At 43.1% G+C, this 18,773-nt stretch overlaps 1 protein-coding gene across 1 annotated transcript in view; it reads left to right on the top strand.

Annotated features, from left to right (window-relative positions):
* The first annotated feature begins 11,045 nt into the window (after positions 1-11,045).
* The window catches only part of mlf1 (myeloid leukemia factor 1), a 71,834-nt gene continuing 64,106 nt past the window's right edge, over positions 11,046-18,773 (top strand). The window contains exon 1 of the mRNA XM_041178034.1: positions 11,046-11,271. Within this exon, the coding sequence (XP_041033968.1) occupies positions 11,237-11,271 (35 nt within the window). The 5' untranslated portion in view covers positions 11,046-11,236. The remainder of the gene's footprint in view (positions 11,272-18,773) is intronic.

Below are 18,773 nucleotides of genomic sequence, written 5' to 3'. Positions count from 1 at the left end.
CTCATTCCTTGATGAGAACATTATGGGTTCAAATTTAACTTCAGAGACTTGAGCACAAAAATCCAGGCTAACACTCCCAGTGCAGTACTGAAGTAATGCTACACTGTCAGTGGGGTCATCTTTCCAATGATACGTTAAACCAAAGCCCAGTCTGCCTTCTCAGGTGGACGTTAAGGATTTCATGGCACTACTTTGAAGAAGACGAGGGGAATTCTTCCTGGTGTTCTAGCCAATGTTTATAACTCAACCAACACTATTAAAAGAAAATGTTACCTAGTCATGATCAATTGGCTGGAAAAACTCAGCAGGTCTGACAGCATCTGCGGAGAGGAATACAGTTGATGTTTTGAGTCCGAATGACTCTTCATCAGAACTAAGGAAATATAAAAATGAGGTGAAATATAAGCTGTTTGAGGGGGGTGAGACAGGTTGAGCTGGATAGGGGGCCAGTGATAGGTGGAGGCAAAGAAGAGATTGCCAAAGCTGTCATAGACAAAAGGACAAAGGGGTGTTGACAGTGGTGATATTATCTAAGAAATATACTAATGGGGACATTAAGGGTAGAAAGCAGGACAAGCTAGTGACAGATGGCCCTAGTGGGGGTGGGGTGGCGGGAAGGGATCGAAATAGGCTAATAGGTGGACATAAAACAACAGATCGAAATAAATTTTAAAATAGGTGGGAAAAGAAAAATATTTTTTTTTTAAATTATAACTTATTGGAAAAAGGGAATTTGGAAAGGGGGTGGGGATGGAGAAGAGAGTTCATGATCTGAAATTGTTGAACTCAATAATAAGTCCGGAAAGCTGTAAAGTGCCTAGTCGGAAGATGAGGTGCTGTTCCTCCAGCTGCTTCTCCAAGTCACTTTGACACTTGGCTGGAAGGTAACTCAATATTATATTTAAATTTTCAAGTACCCCCTCATTATCTAATTTGATTAGAAGAAAATCAATTTCAGAATCCTGCGTTTCTACTTCTTTCTCATTATCTACTCCCACTAATACCTCCTTTTGGTCATCTTCCCTGTCAATGTACTTTTTAAGCATATTTACATGACACACCTTCTGCTTCTTTCTTCCATCTGGAGTATTTACTAAATAATTCATTTCACTCAGCTACTTTTCAATCCTGTAGCGCCACTAAACCTTGCCTTTAATTAGTCACCATAAGACTATAAGACATAGGAGCAGAAATTAGGCCATTCGGCCATCAACCAGTCTGCTCCGCCATTCAATCATGGCTGATAAGTTTCTCAACCCCATTCTCCTGCCTTCTCCCCGTAACCTTTGATCCCCTTACCAATCAAGAACTTACCTATCTCGGTTTTAAATACACTCAATGACCTGGCCTCCACAGCCTTCTGTGGCAATGAATTCCATAGATTCACCACTCTCTGGCTAAAGAAGTTTCTCCTCATCTCTGTTCTAAAAGGTCTTCCCTTTACTCTGAGGCTGTGCCCTCGGGTCCTAGTCTCTCTTACCAATGGAAACATCTTCCCCACGTCCACTCTATCCAGACCTTTCAGTATTCTGTAAGTTTCAATCAGATCCCCCCTCATCCTTCTAAACTCCATTGAGTATAGACCCAGAGTCCTCAAACGTTCCCCATATGTTAAGCCTTTCATTCCTGGGATCATTCTCATGAACCTCCTCTGCACCCACACCAGGGCCAGAACGTCCTTCCTGAGATACAGGGCCCAAAATTGCCCACAATATTCTAAATGTGGTCTGACCAGAGCCTTATAATGCCTCAGCAGCACATTCCTGCTTTTATATTCTAGTCCTCTCGAAATAAATGCCAACATTGCATTTGCCTTCCTAACTACCGACTCAACCTGCAAATTAACCTTAAGAGAATCCTTGACCAGGACTCCCAAGTCCCTTTGCACTCCAGATTTCTGTATTCTCTCCCCATTTAGAAAATAGTCTATGCCTCTATTTTTCCTACCAAAGTGCATGGCCTCACACTTCCCCACATTGTATTCCCATTCTCCTAACCTGTCCAAATCCTTCTGCAGCCTCCCCGCCTCCTCAATACTACCTGTCCCTCCACCTATCTTTGTATCATCTGTAGACTTAGCCAGGATGCCCTCAGTTTCTTCATCTAGATCATTAATGTATAAAGTGAAAAGTTGTGGTCCCAATACTGACCCCTGCGGAACTCCACTAGTCACCGGCCACCATCCTGAGAAGGACCCCCTTATCCCCACTTTCTGCCTCCTGCCAGACAGTCAATCTTCTATCCATGCTAGTAAATTGCCTCTAACACCATGGGCTCTTATCTTACTGAGCAGCCTCATGTGCGGCACCTTGTCAAAGGCCTTCTGGAAGTCCAAGTAGATAAGATCCATTGGCTCTCCTTTGTCTAACCTACTCGTTACCTCCTCAAAGAATTCTAACAGATTTGTCAGGCATGGCCTCCCCTTGATGAAACCATGCTGACTTTGCCCTATTTTACCATGCACTTCCATGTATTCTGAAATCTCATTCTTAATAATGGTCTCTAAAATCTTACCAACAACCGAGGTCAGGCTAATCGACCTGTAATTTCCCGTCTTTTGCCTCACTCCCTTCTTAAACACGGGGGTTACATTAGCGATTTTCCAGTCCTCTGGGAGCCTCCCTGACTCCAGTGATTCCTGAAAGATCACCACTAACACCTCCACTATCTCTTCAGCTATCTCCTTCAGAACTCTGGAGTGTAATCCATCTGGACCAGGTGATTTATCCACCTTCAGACCTTTCAGTTTTCCTAGCACCTTCTCCTTGGTAATGGCCACCATACTCACCTCTGCCCCCCAACTCTCTTGAACTTTGGGGATGTTACTCGTGTCTTCCACCGTGAAGACTGACGCAAAGTACCTATTCAGTACCTCTGCCATTTCTTTGTTCCCCACTACTACTTCTCCAGCATCATTTTCCAGTGGCCCAGTGTCTACTTTTGTCTCTGTTAACCTTTATATATCTAAAAAACACTCTTGCAATCTTCTTTTATATTACTGACTAGTTTACCCTCATATTTAATCTTCTCCCTCCTTATTTCTTTTTTAGTTGTCCTCTGTTGGTCTTTGTAGGCTTCCCAATCCCCTGGTTTCCCACTGCTCTTCGCCGCATTGTATGCTTTCTCTTTAGCTTTTATGCTGTCCCTGACTTCCCTTGTCAGCCATGGTTGCCTTATCCTCCCTTTGGTATGCTTCTTCTTCCTAGGGATGAATTTTTGCTGTGTCTCCAAAATTACTCCCAGAAACTCCTGCCATTGTTGTTACACCGTCTTTCCTGCTAGGCTCATCTCCCAGTCAATTCTGGCCAGCTCCTCCCTCGTGCCTCTGTAGTTGTCTTTATTCAACTGTATTCCGTTACATCTGATTCTAGCTTGTTCCTCTCAAATTACAGGGTAAATTCTATCATATTATGGTCACTTCCTCCTTAAGGTTCCTTCACCTTAAGCTCCCTTATCAAATCTGCCTCATTACACATCACTAAATCTAGAATTGCCTGTTCCCTAGCGGGCTCCACCACAAGCTGCTTCAAAAAGCCATCTCATAGACATTCCGCAAATTCCTTTTCTTGGGATCCACTACCGACCTGATTTTCCCAGTCTACCCACATATTGAAATCCCCCATGATCACTGTAACCTTGCCTTTATTACATGCCTTTTCTATCTCCTGGTGTATCTTGTGCCCCACATCCTGACTACTGTTCGGAGGCCTGTACAAAACTCCCATTATGGTTTTTTTACCTTTGTGGTTCCTCAAATATACCCTCACAGATTCTGCATCATCTGACACGATGTCATTTCTTGCTATCAATTTAATTTCATTTCTTACTAACAAAGCAACCCCATCCCTTCTGCCAACCTGCCTATCTTTTCGATAGGATGTATATCCTTGGATATTAAGCTCCCAGTCCTGATACCCTTGCAGCCATGTCTCCGTGATGCCCACCACATCATACCTGCCAATTTCAATCTGCGCCACAAGCTCATTTACCTTATTTCGTATACTGCGTGCATTCAGATACAACACCTTCAGTCCTGTATTTCCCGTCCCCTTTCTCATTGTCATCCCTTTACCTGATGTGCTTGAAGTTAGATTCCTAGCCCTTTCCAAACACTCTGTCCTATTTTGTGTTCTGGAGACTTTAATAGCCTCTCCTGAGCACTCCTTTCTTTTCAGTTTTTTCATAATTTTCCATGAAGTTGAATCCACCCCCCACACGCTAACCTGCTGCTTTGTTTCCCATTAGTCATACTTCTTGGAGTTTTACCCTTCCCTCCCCCCCCCCCCCAACTTTCTAGTTTAAAGTCCTGTTGACCACCCTATTTACCCTTTTCGCTAAACATTGCTCCTAGATTGGTTCAGGTGGAGACCATCCCAACAGTACAGATCCATCCTGTTCCAATACTGATGCCAGTGCCCCACGAAATGGAACCCCTCTTTCCCGCACCACTCCTTTAGCCACGTGTTTACTTCCCTTAATCTCGCGTCCCTGTGCCAATTTGCACTTAGCTCGGGTAGTAATCCAGAGATTATAACCCTTGAGGACCTGTTCTTTACTTTAATTCCTAGTTCCTGATAAGCCCCAAACAGGTCGTCTTTCCTATTCTTACCTATATTATTTGACCCAACATGGACCACAACAACTGGATCTTCCCCCTCCCTCTCCAATATCCTTTCAAGACAGTCAGAGATGTCCCTCACCCTGGCACCGGGCAGGCAACATATCATGTGGGACTCTCGATCCTGCTTACAAAGGATGCTATCAATTCCCCTAATTATAGAATCCCCTACAACTACTACTTATCTTTTTGCTCCCCCCTCTTCAATGGCCTCCTGTGCCACGGTACTGTGGTCAGCTGGCTCATCCTCCCTACAGCCCTGTTCCTCACCACACAGGGAACAAGTACCACGTACCTGTTAGACAAGGTCAAGAGCTGAGGCTTCTCTGCTCCTGAACACAGGATCCCTCTACCTGCATCACTTGCAGTCACACCCTGCTGACCCTGACCACTGACCGAACTTGAGGTACTTAATCTACCGGGTGTGACCGCCTCCTGAAACAAAGCATCCAGGTAACTCTCCCCTCCTGGATGTGCCGCAGTGTCCGGAGCTCAGACTCCAGTTCATCAATTCTGAGCTGGAGTTTCTCCAGCAACCAATACTTGCTGCAGATATGGTCACTGCGGCTCGCAATGGGATCTGCCAGCTCCCACATCATATAGCTGCAGCACATCACCTGCCCAGCCATCTCGACTTAGATAATTAATTTATGAATTAGCTTTGCAGTGGTTTTTTTTTCAAATTTGGTGCAGATTTCCTACCAACCAATCAGGTCACAGCTTTCCTGTGATGTCATTTTTTCAGTTTTTGGCTTCAGTTACTCTGTGCCCCGATGTCACCGCTCCGGTGCTCCTGCCTCCGAGTCTGCTCCCTGGAGACAAGGCCGTGGATCCCCGTGGTAAGCTAGATTTATACTCACCACACCGGTGCTCCTCCCTCCCTAGTACTGGTAACAGAACTAGCACTTTCTCCCTAGCAACAAAACTATGAGCTGTAGCTTTCCTGTCTGCCTTCACTTTCATCACTTGCTGTGATATCTTTAAATGTTCCCGAACCAACTCAAATGCTCTGTCCAATCTCTCTCTGAAGTTTGACACACAATCCAATTTTGACCCACCAATTTCTCATGAATCAATTTCAGTCGTCCCCTTACCTCATGACCATAAACGAGTACAAAAGGACTAAAACCTGTCGATGTATTAGGAGCATCCCTGATAGCAAATAACAAGAATGGAATTCCCCTTTCCCAATCCTGTGGATAATCCTGACTACATGCCCTTATCAGAGCTTTTAAAGTTTGATGCCATCTTTCCAAAGCCCCCATGGCTCAGGATGGTAAGCTGTTGACTTCAACTGTTTTATTCCTTACACAGTTGTGACATGAAGTTTGAACCCTGATCTTATTGTATTTCTTTTGGTAAACTATATCTTGTAAAATAGATTAGTTAATGCTTCCAAAATGTTCTTTGCTGTAATATTTCTCAAAGGTATTGCTTCAGAAAATCTTGTAGATGCATCCATTATTGTCAGTAAGTACTGATTTCCACATTTATTTTTAGGGAGGAGTTTTACACAATCAAACATGACCTTAGTAAATGTTCTTCAAATGCTGGATTGGGAATTAAAGATGTCAGCTTATTAATGCTTGTGGTTTCCCCAACACCTGACATGTGAATTTGACTACCTCCCTATGCAATCCAGGCTGACAAAAATGTTTTTGTATTTTCACCTCTGTCTTTCTAATTCCTAAATGCCCCTTCATTAGAATTTCATGAGCAATTCTCAGAATCTCATTTCTATATCCAAATGGTATTACAATGTGATGCAACTCCTTCCAGCTTTCATTTGCTGAAGCATGATAAGGCCTCCATTTTCTCATTAAAACATTACACTTAAGGTAATAACATTTTGGAATATATTTTGCTTCTGTTCTTGAGTAAACTGTTTGATATAACTGCATTGTTTTCCAGTCTTTCTTCCTGAACAATCTTATCAAACACAGTGTCAGCTAATTAGACTTCCACGCCTTCCCTCTGCCTTTGAACTTCCTGTTCTTCTTGTTTCAACCTATGAGCCTGTGATCTTGTTATCACACAATCTGGAAACAATCCAGGATGCTCTCTCTGCAACATTTATGTTGAAAACACTTGTACAGGCTGCTCAACTACCATAGGCACCACCCACATCTGTGACCCAGCTATATCATTACCCAGAATAAATTGAACCCCTGCAATGGGCAATTTTCCCACTACTCCAACAATCACCTCACCTATTTTCCACTTACTCTTTAACTTTATCTCCACAATGGAATAGGTTTAGCATCTCTATCAATCCCCACTTAATGTCACCTGTCCCTGCAATATTCCCTCTGAACAATAAATACCACATATCCCTCAACATTAAGGATTGACTAGCCCCTGTGTCTCTTAAAATTTTAATGTCTTTACCTACTCCACCCTGTACACATGGAAAGACTTCCCCTTCACAGATTAAAATCTTTAAACATTTCTGCAACCTGCTCCTCAGAACTCTCTTGGATAAATTGTGAATACATTCCCACTTCTTTACCTATCACAGATTCTTCTTGTTTTACCTGTACACAAACTGTTTTTTCCTGTGCCTGAACTTCAGAACCCACAGTACGTTTACTTCCAGAACTATTCTGCACCCCTATAGTTCCAACAGATTTTCCCTTTAATTTCCAACCATTGTGTCTCCAACTTTATGACAATGAAAACACCTCAATTTTTGAGTGCCACTTCTACCCACAGCACCTTGCTTTTAATTGAGAAAAAACACTGCGAATTTCCACTTACTCCTTCTCTTCCCTGACTATCCACCTTTCTTTCACCTTCCCATTTTCTAAGCTTTTCTGATTTAAAAGGGTGACGAAAAAAAGGTTTAGCTCTATGAACTAACTCATAATCATCAGCTATCTTTGTTGCTTGTCTTACCGTTTGAACCCTCTGTTCCTCCACCTGAGTTCTCACTACCGAAGGAATTGAATCTTTAAATTCTTCCAAACGAATTACCTCTCTAAGAGCTGCATATGTCATCTCTATCTTTAATGCCCACATCCACCAGTCAAAATTACTTTCGTTTTACTCATTCAATCTCAATATAAGTTTGCCCAGGCTGTGTTCTCATTCTTAAATTACTGCCTGTATGCCTCAGGAAGCAACTCATACGCACTCAAAATCTCCTTTTTTACCACATTATAGTTCACCGACATTTCTTCTGACAGTGAAGCATAAACCTCATCTGTTCTACCCACCAACCTGGATTGGACCAACAATGTCCAGTTTCCCTGTGGCCATTTCATCTGTTTAGCTATTTTCTCAAATGAAATAAAGAATGCTTCCACATCTCTTTCCTCAAACTTTGGAAGAGCCTGCCAAATTTAAACATACCCCAACGGTTTTTAGGTTAAAGGTTTTCTCAGCATCAGAACTTTCCTCAGCATCTGATGTCTCTTTTTTAAGATTCAGCTTTTTAAGCTGGTACTCTTTGTCTCTTATCTTCATTCTCTCATCCATTGCTTACTTTTCCCTCTGGAGATCAAGTTTTCACATTTCCATTTCTTTATAAAATATTCTCTCCTTTTCCTTTTTTCTGCAACATCTAGCTCAAGTTTTTTAATTTCCAATTTTTTACCCTTTTTGTTTGCCTCTAATTCAAGTTTTCTCAGCTCCTTTGCTTCCGCAAATTCAAGCCTCTTCGTTTCTAACTGAAGTCTCACTACCTCTAGCAGTGACTCATTAGTGTCAGGTATCACTTACAACTTTAAATGCTGTGCTATACCTTCAATTATGTCTGCTTTCCTTACGCCTGCTGGTAATCCCAATTGTAACTTTTCCACCAATTCCATTAACTTAACTTTAGTTACCTTTTGTAAACCAGCCAAAGTTATAACTTCAACACCCAAACAAGTCTTAGCAACTGCCAAAGCCATATTGTAGTCTAACCACTTAAAAAAGGAACCTCACACCAACTCCCGAATTCAATGTGCTTCTTGTACTCATAACCTTAAGATTCACCGATTGCAAACCAATCAAGGAATCTCAAATATATCCCGCAAAGAGCCCCCAACTTTGTTATGACACTGCTGATGGTAAATGCTGAGCTGCTCAAATCAGAGGGAAGCTTGAAGCAGCTGCCACAAATATTTGCAATTTGTATGCATTTCGAGTTGTGGGCTTTGAATTCAGTAGTAATAAGATCACTGAGACTTATAGGTTTCTTACAAAACTAAATTACACCTTTATTAGTACAAGAAATAATTTGAGGTACATACATAGATCTAGAAATTACTACTATGATAAATTCTAAATCCCCTAGTTAATCTAACTCCCAGTTTCACTTTCGTTGAGGCAATAGTGAGACACAGAAATTTAAGACCCAGGCAAAGTAACACATAATTCCCTGAACAGTTGAATTCAAAATGAGTTTTCTCAGCTTCAATTCTTTGTAGACAGCAGCTTGAGGCTTAGATGCTGGAGGCTTTTCACACTTGTGTTAGATCTTAGAATGCCTGCCCTTACACACAGCCTTCTCTCCATTACACGTATTTTCCCCCTTGAATGCAAATTCCCATTGTTTCACTATGTCTTTGGACTTTACCTCTCTAATAATAAAAATCTCTCATAGTACCAATTTTACCAGTAATCTTTGGAAAAATAAACACTGTTTCTTAGCTTCTTCTGGCTAGGTGAAACATTTCACCCCTTCCTTTGAATTCAAGCCAGTCTGGTTTATTTAAAAATGCAAATAGTCCCTTTACACCTTACATTGTAAAACTTCTCCCCATGTTTACCTACTTAACATTTCAAATCTAGCTTATCTTCTGAAACATCAAAGCCTTCAAACCAATTGCCTTTAATTCAATGAAGTCACACAGACACACACACATAGACACTGACCACACAATTACTCCATTTTACAATAAATTCCAATAACATTATGAAAATTATTATATCTTCTTGACAGCGGCTAAGTATTACACAGTACCAGAATGTGCCATGTACAGGCTGTGAAGGTCGTACAGCTTCTGGTGCAGGCAGTTAATGTCATACCCAGTGCATACAGTGAAGGTCAGTGCAGTCGCACAGTGGCAGGTGTCGACAGTTAAGACCTTATGGTGCCTGGTGCAGCCAGTGAAGTCCAGATAGTGCCCAGTGCAGGTTGCACAGTAACTAGGGTCAGGTTGTAAGGGTACATATAGTGAAGGTTGCACAGTGCCCAATGTAGCCAATGAAGGTACAGCCCAGAGCCGGTTGCACAATGACCAGTGCAGGCAGTGCAGATTGCATGAAGATTGGATCAGGCCCGATTGTTGAAAGTTGCACAGTTGCCTAAGCAGGTAGTGAAGGTCACACATTGCCCAGTACAGGCCGTGAAGTTTGCAAAGTGCCCAGTGCAGTTCTGAAAGTTGCATGATGCCTGATGCAGACCCAATGGGTGTATGGCACAGGTTGCACAGTGCCCAATGCACCTGTTTAATGGTACTCTTTGCTTGCACAGTGAGATAACATACCAAATTTCAAACTATATATTGAGAATGGGGAGGATGGAATAACATTTGCATAGATTAACACTCCACACTTCAACATTAACTCGCAATTATTCAAGCCTCCTGCCCAATGTATTTATTTTAGAGTAGTCTCATTGTTCACCCTGGTGACTTCATCATGAATTAATGAACATATAGTGCAAAAAAAATGGCATTGATGTGTGCACCAAATGGAACTGCATACTTGCAACATTGCAGAATCTGTCCAGGATATCAAATTGCTGAATCCCAAACTTGTGTCTCCATTGTCATCACTTATTGTTTTAAAATATGGCACCTTGTTATGAAGAGAATATAACTTCCCCATTTTACAAAATGCACAAGAACTGGAATTAAGACAGGGATAAGTGAAACAAGACGATTGAATTAATTGTAAGCTTTTCCCTATTCAGTAAAATAGTGCATGTTGTCAGACTTTCAAGATTAGCATGGTCATCCTTCATTGCAAAATGAATATTTTTGGGTAACTAAATTTGCAACTCCAACATATTCTTTGGATTAGCATTTATTGAAATGTTTTGCCCATTTTAAAGTTTAAACCTTAACAGATGTTGCGGCATCCTTAATAATTTAGTTATTTTGCTGCCGTTTTTATGGGACTAAAGCATTTATACGTAGTACAGCTTTGAGACATTCATTACCTCCCACCCCACAGCAAATGTATATTAGTGAATATAGCCCGCTACCCACAGGGAGTTTTGTTTGATGTGTTCATGTGTGTCTCTGCCTCCGTTTGTGACGTTATGGCACCGGAGCCTGTGATTGGAAGTTGCCGTGGTGACCTTTTTTGCCGGGAGCCGAGTAGATTGGAGAGCTTTCCACCAATCACTCCGCAGCTCGCCTTGTGCCGCCAGGTGCGTGTTGCCATAGCGACGTCGGCGTTGCGCATCAAAACAAAATTTGTGCTGCGGCGGCTCCAGAAGTATCTGCGAGAGTGGGTGGAAAGAGGCAGAGTTCCCAAGGTTGGGGGGAGGCTGATTGTACCTGAAGCAGGGTGGGGAATCTGAATCTGCGGGTGCCCAAGACCAAGATTAAGATTAAAGGCCGTTGAGAAAGAGCCGAGCGGCAGGAATAGCAGCAGCTACTCGCTAAACCCGGACCCTGCACCATGTTTCGTGAAATGGAAGAGGATCCGTTCTTCACGTAAGTTTAGGTTACACTGTTTGCTTTAGCTTTTGGTTAGTTTTTCTTAATCGTGCTTTTTTTGATAGAGGTATTCAAGATTCTGAGGGGCCTGTACCGGGTAGATAGGAATAACTCGTGGAAGAATCGAGAGCAAGAAGGCATCCATTCTTAATTAGCACATTCGTTTAGATAATATCACCAACTTTAACACCTATGTGTTCTTTTGTTCTATTGTTGGTGACATCTTTTGATGATCTGCTTCTATCACTGCTTGTTTGTCCCTACAACCACACCAACCCCCTCCACTTCTCTCTCTCTCTCTCTCCGCTTCCCCCCCCCCCCACCAAACACACACCTTAAACCAGCTTATATTTCAACTCTTTCTTGGACTCGAACTCAAGTTCTGTCGAAGGGTCATGAGGACTCGAAACGTCAACTCTTTTCTTCTCCGCCGATGCTGCCAGACCTGCTGAGTTTTTCCAGGTAATTCTGTTTTTGTTTCAAAGTTAAAGTAATTGTCAAAAGAAGCGATGCCAACATAAGGGACAACTTTTTCAAGCAGCAAGTGATTCGGGTCTGGAATGCACTGCCTGAGTGTGTGGTGGGGTAAAGGTCAATCCAGACATTCAGGAGGGAATTGGATCATTATCTTCAAAGGGAAAATTTGCAGGAATGGGGAAAGTAGGGGAGTGGTACTCGGTTAATTGCTCCAGTGGAGAGCTGGTGCAGACACGATGGGCCGAATGACCTCATGTGCTATGAATGTTTACAAGCAACATAAACCACCAAGGTATGTTGGAGCTGAGGAAGGCTGAGTGTGGGACCCAATCAGTGCAATGGGGAGACTGCCACAAGTTGTTGAGGTGGAGGCCACTACTCCCCAACCTCATTCTCTTATTTCTTTCGCTTTTTATTGGTTTTATTTTAGATGTTTCAAAGGGAAATATTTGAATCCAAAGTTTGCTTTTTGAGAACCATTTGATTTCTAGGCGCACCAACAACTGGTTATGGGTGTGAGCTAGAGGTTCCAGGCATTAGCATTGTGGTATTGTCGCTGGACTAGTAATCTGGAGACCCAGGATAATGCTTTGGAGACCCAGATTCGAAACCCGTCAGGGCAGATGGTGGAATTTGAATTCAATAAAAATCTGGAATTAAAAGTCAAAGGATGATCATTGTTCATTATTGTAATAACATGTGGCTCACTAATGTACTTTAAGAAAAGAAATCTGCCATCCTTACCTGGTCTGGCCGATATGACCAGCCCCGCAGCAATGTGGTTGACTCATAAGTGCTCTCTGAAATGACCTAGCAAGCCAATCAGCTGTATCAAACTGCTACACGGCCTCAAAAAAAAATGGAACTGGACAGACCTCCCAGCATCAACCTAGGCACTGGAAAACTCAACCCTGTTGACCCTGCAAAGCCTTCCTGACTAATATGGGGGCTAGTGCCAAAATTGGGAGAGCTGTCTCACAGAGAAGCAACATCCTGACATAGTCATCCTCACGGAATCACATCTTACAGATAGTGTCCCAGACATCACCATCACCATCCCCCGGTATGTCCTCTCTCACCGGCAGGACAGACCCACTAGGGGTGGTGGCACAGTCCTCAACATTGACTCCAGACCACATGATGTTTCATGCATCAGACATGAGCAAGGGAACCTCCTACTGATTAACACGTAGCACCCTCCCCCAGCTCATGAATCAGTGCTCCTCCATGTTGACCACCATTTGGAGGAAGCACTGGGGGTGGCAAGGGAGCAGAATGTACTCTGGGCGGGGGACTTCAATATCCATCACCAAGAGTGGTTCGGTAGCACCACGACTGACCGAGCTGGCTGAGTCCTAAATGACATAGCTGAAAGACTGAGTCTGCAGCAGGCGCTGAGGGAACCAAGAGGGAAAAAAATGCTTGACCTCATCCTCACCAATCTCACTGCTGTGGGTGCATTTGTCCATGACAGTATTGGTAGGAGTTACCGCCACACAATCATTGTGGAGACAAAGTCCTGGCTACACACTGAGGATACCCTCCATCGTGTTGTGTGGCACTATCACCATGCTAAATGGGATAGATTTCGAACAGATCGAGCAACTCAAGACTGGGCATCCACGAGGCACTGTGGGCCATCAGCAGCAGAATTGTACACAAACACACTCTGAAACCTCATGGCCCAGCATATCCCCCACCCTACAATTACCATCAAGCCAGGGGATCAACACAGGTTCAATGAAGAGTGCAGGAGGGCATGCCAGGAGCAGCATAAGGCATAACGAAAAATGAGGTGTTAATCTGGTGAAGCTGTAACACAGGACTACTTGCATGCCAAGCAGCATAAGCAGCAAATGATAGAGCTAAGCGATCCAACAACGATCTAAGCTCTGCAGCCCTGCCACATCCAGTCGTGAATGGTGGTGGGCAACTAAACAACTCACTGGAGGAGGAAGATCCACAAATATCCCCATCCTCAATGATGGGTAGCCCAGCACATCAGTGCAAAAGATAAGGCTGAAGCATTTGCTACAATCTTCAGCCAGAAGTGCCAAGTGGATGATCCATCTCAGCCTTCTCCGGAGATCCCCAGCATCACATATGCCAGTCTTCAGCCAATTTGATTCACTCCACGTGATATCAGTAAAAGGCTGAAGGCACTGGATAGTGCAAAGGCTATGGGCCCTGACAACCTGGCAATAGTACTGAAGACTTGTGCTCCAAAACTTGCCACGCCTTAGCCAAGCTGTTCCAATACAACTACAACACTGGCATCTACCTGGCTATGATGAAAATTGCCCAGGTATGCCCTGTACACAAAGCAGGACAGACCCAACCTGGCCAATCAGTCTACTTTTGATCATCAGTAAAATAATGGAAGGGGTCATCAATAGTGCTATCAAGTGGCACTTGCTTAGCAATAACCAGCTCACTGATGCCCAGTTTGGGTTCCACCAGGGCTACTCAGCTCCTGACTTCATTACAGCTTTGGTTCAAAGATGTACAGAAGAACTGAACTCCAGAGGTGAGGTGAGAGTTACAGCCCTTGACATCAAGGCAGCATTTGACAAAGTGTGGTAACAAGGAGCCCTGGCAAAACTTGCGTCAATAGGAATCAGGGGGAAAACACTCTGCTGGTTGGCTTCATACCTAGCACAAAGGAAGATAGTTGTGGTTGTTGAAGGTCAGTCATCTCAGCTCCTGGACATCACTGCAGGAGTTCCTCAGGGTTGTGTCCTTGGCCCAACCATCTTCAGCTATTCATCAATGACCTTCCTTCCACCATAAGGTCAGAAGTGGGGATGCTCGCTGATGATTGCACAATGTTCACCATTTGTCACTCCTCAAATACTGAAGCAGCCCATGTCCAAATGCAGCAAGACCTGGACAATATCCAGGCTTGGGCTGAAAAGTGGCAAGTAACATTCGCACCACACAAGTGTCAGGTAATGACCATCTCCAACAAGGGAGAATCTAACCATCGCCCCTTAATGTTCAGTGGCACTCCAATTACTGAATCCCCCATGATCAACATCCTGAGGGTTACCATTGACCAGAAACTGAACTGGACTAGCCATATAACTACTATGGCTACAAGAGCAGGTCAGAGGCTAGGAATTGCACGATGATTAATTTGCTCCTGACTCTACAAAGCTTGTCGCCACCTACAAGGCACAAGTGAGGAGTGTGGTGGAATACTCTCCACTTGCCTGGATGAATGCAGCTCCCACAACGCTAAAGCTCGACACCGTTCAGGACAAAGCAGCCCGCTTGATTGGCACCACATCCACTAACATTCACTCTTTCAACCACTGATGCAGAGTAGCGGCAGTGTGTACCATCTACAAGATGCACTGCAGGAATTCACCAAGGCTTCTTCGACAGCACCTTCCAAACCCACAACCACTACCATCTAGAAGGACAATGGCAGCAAATAGATGGGAGAACCACCACCTGGAAGTTCCCCTCCAAGTCACTCACTGTCCTGATCTGGAAGCATATTGCCATTCCTGCACTGTTGCTGGATCAAAATCCTGGAACTCCCTTCCTAATAGCACAGTGGGTGTACCTACACCACCTGGACTGCAGTGGTTCAAGAAGGTAGCTCACCATCACCTTCTCAAGGGCAACTAGGGATGGGCAATAAATGCTGGCCCAGCCAGCGAAGCCCACATCCCATGAATGAATAAAAAAGGTATGTCCTGTACACAAAAAGCAGGACAAATCCAGGACAATTACCACCCCATAAGTCTACTCTCGATCATCAGTAGTTTGGTGGAAAAGGTCATCAACAATGCTATCAAGCGGCATTTGCTTAGCAATAACCTGTTCACTGACGCCTAGTCATTGTCCTAGCAGACAAAAACAAAACCTTTTTTTTTCACCGGAACATCCCACAAACATAAATGACTTAGTTTGATTTTAAACAAGTAGGATTTTGGAGAGAAGGAAGAGAATAGGAGTAAAATATGGGGTATATCCAGCCCAGGAAGAGCTGTTGCAGGTGACTTGTCACAGGTACCACTTGAATTGTTGTTTCTGATTTACATAATTGATTTGAATTCAGAAATCTCTGGTAAATTCGCTAAATTTGGAATTTAGATGGTTAATGCATTTTAACACTGACATGCATGATGTTAACTATTGAGAGAAAGAGCAGACAACAAAATATGAGAAAGGAATTGAATTAACACAAAACAGCATGGAAAATGACCTGGAAGGGAGAGTAGAATCATTAAATTGATGGTAAAAATGTTTTATAATTGTACTTCTAAATTTGGAGGAAACTGGACAGAAATGCACCGCACATACTCCACAAAGTCTTTCCAGTTGGGCCACTAACCGGCAAACCTTAAAGGGGCTGCTTTAGATTACCAAAGAACCAAAGGAGGCACTCACTGCTAGACCTGGTTCTTGGGAATGAGGTGGGCCAAGTAGATCAAGTGACAGTGGTTAACATTTAGAGGACAGTGATCATTGTATCATAATGTTTAGGATGACAGTGGGAAATTACATTGGTCAGTTCAGAGTAAAAATAATCAGCTGGCAGAGAGCGGATTTCAATGGGGCAAGAACAGAGGTGGATCGGATAGACTGGAACCAAAGGTTAGTGGGAAAAACAGTACAATTAACAATGAGATACCTTCAGAGAGGGGATGGTTTGGGTGTAGTCAAGGTGTGTTCCCTCAAAAGGGAAGGGAAGGACTAACAAATCCAGAGCTCCCTGGATGACAAAGGAGATAGAAATTAAGTTAAAAAAGAAAAAGTGTGCCTACGACAGGTGTCAGGTAGCAAATACAATTAAGAACCAAGCTGAATGCAGAGTGTTCAAAAGGGATGTGAAAAAACAAATACAAGAAGCAAAGAGGAATTGTGAAAAAAGACTGGCAGCTAACATAAAAGGAAATCCCAAAGTATTCTATTAGCATATCAATAGTAAAACGGTGGTAAAAGAAGGAGTAGGGCTGATTAGGGACCAAAAAGGGGATTTACACATAGAGGCAAGATGCACGGCTGAGGTGTTAATGAATACTTTGCATCTGTCTTTACCTATGAGACATAGGTCCAGGCCATGGTGATAGAGGAGGAAAGTCAGTCACTAGAAAGGTTTAAAATTGGTAAGGAGGAGGTATTGGATGAGCTGTTGGTACTTAAAGTTGATAAGGCACCGGGACTGGATGAGATGCATGTAAGAGTATTGAAGGAGGTGAGAGTGGAGATTGCAGAGGCACTGGCAATAATCTTTCAATGGTCCCTGGATTTGGGGGAGGTGCCGGAAGACTGGAGAATTGCAAACGTACGTCTTTGTTCAACAAAGTTTAACTTCAGTGGTGGGGAAACTTCTAGAAACAATTATTCGGGATAGAATTAATTGTTGCATTGAAAAATGTGGATTGATTTGGAAGAGTCAGCATGGATTTGTTAGAGTAAAATCGTGTCTGGAATATTTTTGAGGAGGAAACAGATGGTTGATGAGGGCAAGGCCGTTGATGTGGTGTATTTGGACTTCCAAAAGGCGTTCGATACAGTGCCACACAATAGAGTTGTGAGGAAATTTATAGGTCATGGAATAAAACGGACAGTAGGAACGCGGATACAAAATTTGCTGAGGGATTGGAAACAGCGTAATGGATAATGGGCATTTTTTGGGCTGGAAGAAGGTTTGCAGTGGAGTTCTCCAGGGGTCACTGTTAGGACACTTGCTTTTCCTGATATATTTAAATCATCTAGATCTTGGTGTGCAGGGGACAGTTTCAAAGTTTGCGGATGACACAAAACTTGAGAGAATTGTAAACTGAGGAGGACAGTTTGGAACTTCAAAAGGACATTGACACATTGTGGAGTGGGCAGATAAGTGGCAGATGAAGTTCAATGTGGAGAAGTGTGAGGTGATGCATTTTGGTACAAAGAACATGGAGAGACAGTATAAAATAAAGGATACTACTCTAAAGGGTGTGCAGGAGCAGAGAGACCTGGATGTATATGTACATAAGTCATTAATGATGGCAGGACAGGTAGAGAGAGCTATTTCTAAAGCATACAGTATTCTAGGCTTCATTAATAGGGGCATAGAGTACAAGAGCAGGGAGGTTATGATGAACTTATATAAGACACTGGTTAGACCTCAGCTGGAGTATTGTGTGCAGTTTTGGGTGCCATACCATAGGAAGGATGTGAATGTATTGGAGAGAGCGCAGAAGAGGTTTACAGGGATGGGCAATTCAGTTTGGAGGAAAGATTGGAGAAGTTGGGACTGTTTTCCTTGGAGAGCAAAAGGCTAAGAGGAGTCTTGATAGAAATTCCAAAATCATGAGGGGTTGGGACAGAGCAGATAGGGACAAACTGTTCCTGCTCATAAACAGATTGAGAACACAGTTTTAAAGTGTTTTGCAAAAGAAGCAAATGTGAGGTGAGAAAAAACTTTTTCACACAGCGAGTAGTTAGGGTTTGGAATGCACTGCTTGGAAGTGTGGCTGAGGCAGGTTTAACTGAGGTATTCAAGAGAGCATTGGATGATTATTTAAATAGAAACAATCTGAAGGGTTACAGGGAAAAGACAGGAGATTGGCACTAAGTTAAAATGCTGAGAGAGCCGGTGCAGACACAATGGGCCAAACGGCCTCCTTCTACACTGTAACAATTCTGTGATTCTGTGAATTAAGTTTCTTAGTTTTAATTTGCTTTGGCGCTGGCACAGGAGAAGTATAAGTGCTCCTCCTGGTTCCATTCACCTTGCCACTGCCTGCCCATTGCTCCATCGTGGAAATAATAATAGAATGAAATGTAAACAAGTGGCCAATTTGCTAATTTTGAGCTGCTACCCAAGATGAATTTCACCCCACTCATTTGGCACATCAATTCTACGTGTTTCCCACACCGGGTAAAATTTTTCTGCTGTTGTGGATTTGGCTCCATTTATTATTTGAACATTTTTTTTGATAATCTGCTTGATTTGGTCTTTCCATTTCTTTTCAGAGTCGTCTTCATCATTCCTTTTCTCTCATCATTTTCAGTGTAGT

This window comes from Carcharodon carcharias, chromosome 2, assembly GCF_017639515.1.
Source record: "Carcharodon carcharias isolate sCarCar2 chromosome 2, sCarCar2.pri, whole genome shotgun sequence".
NCBI lineage: Eukaryota > Metazoa > Chordata > Chondrichthyes > Lamniformes > Lamnidae > Carcharodon > Carcharodon carcharias.
The sequence above is the reverse complement of the archived record's forward strand: the minus strand, read 5'-3'. Positions and strand labels throughout refer to the sequence as shown.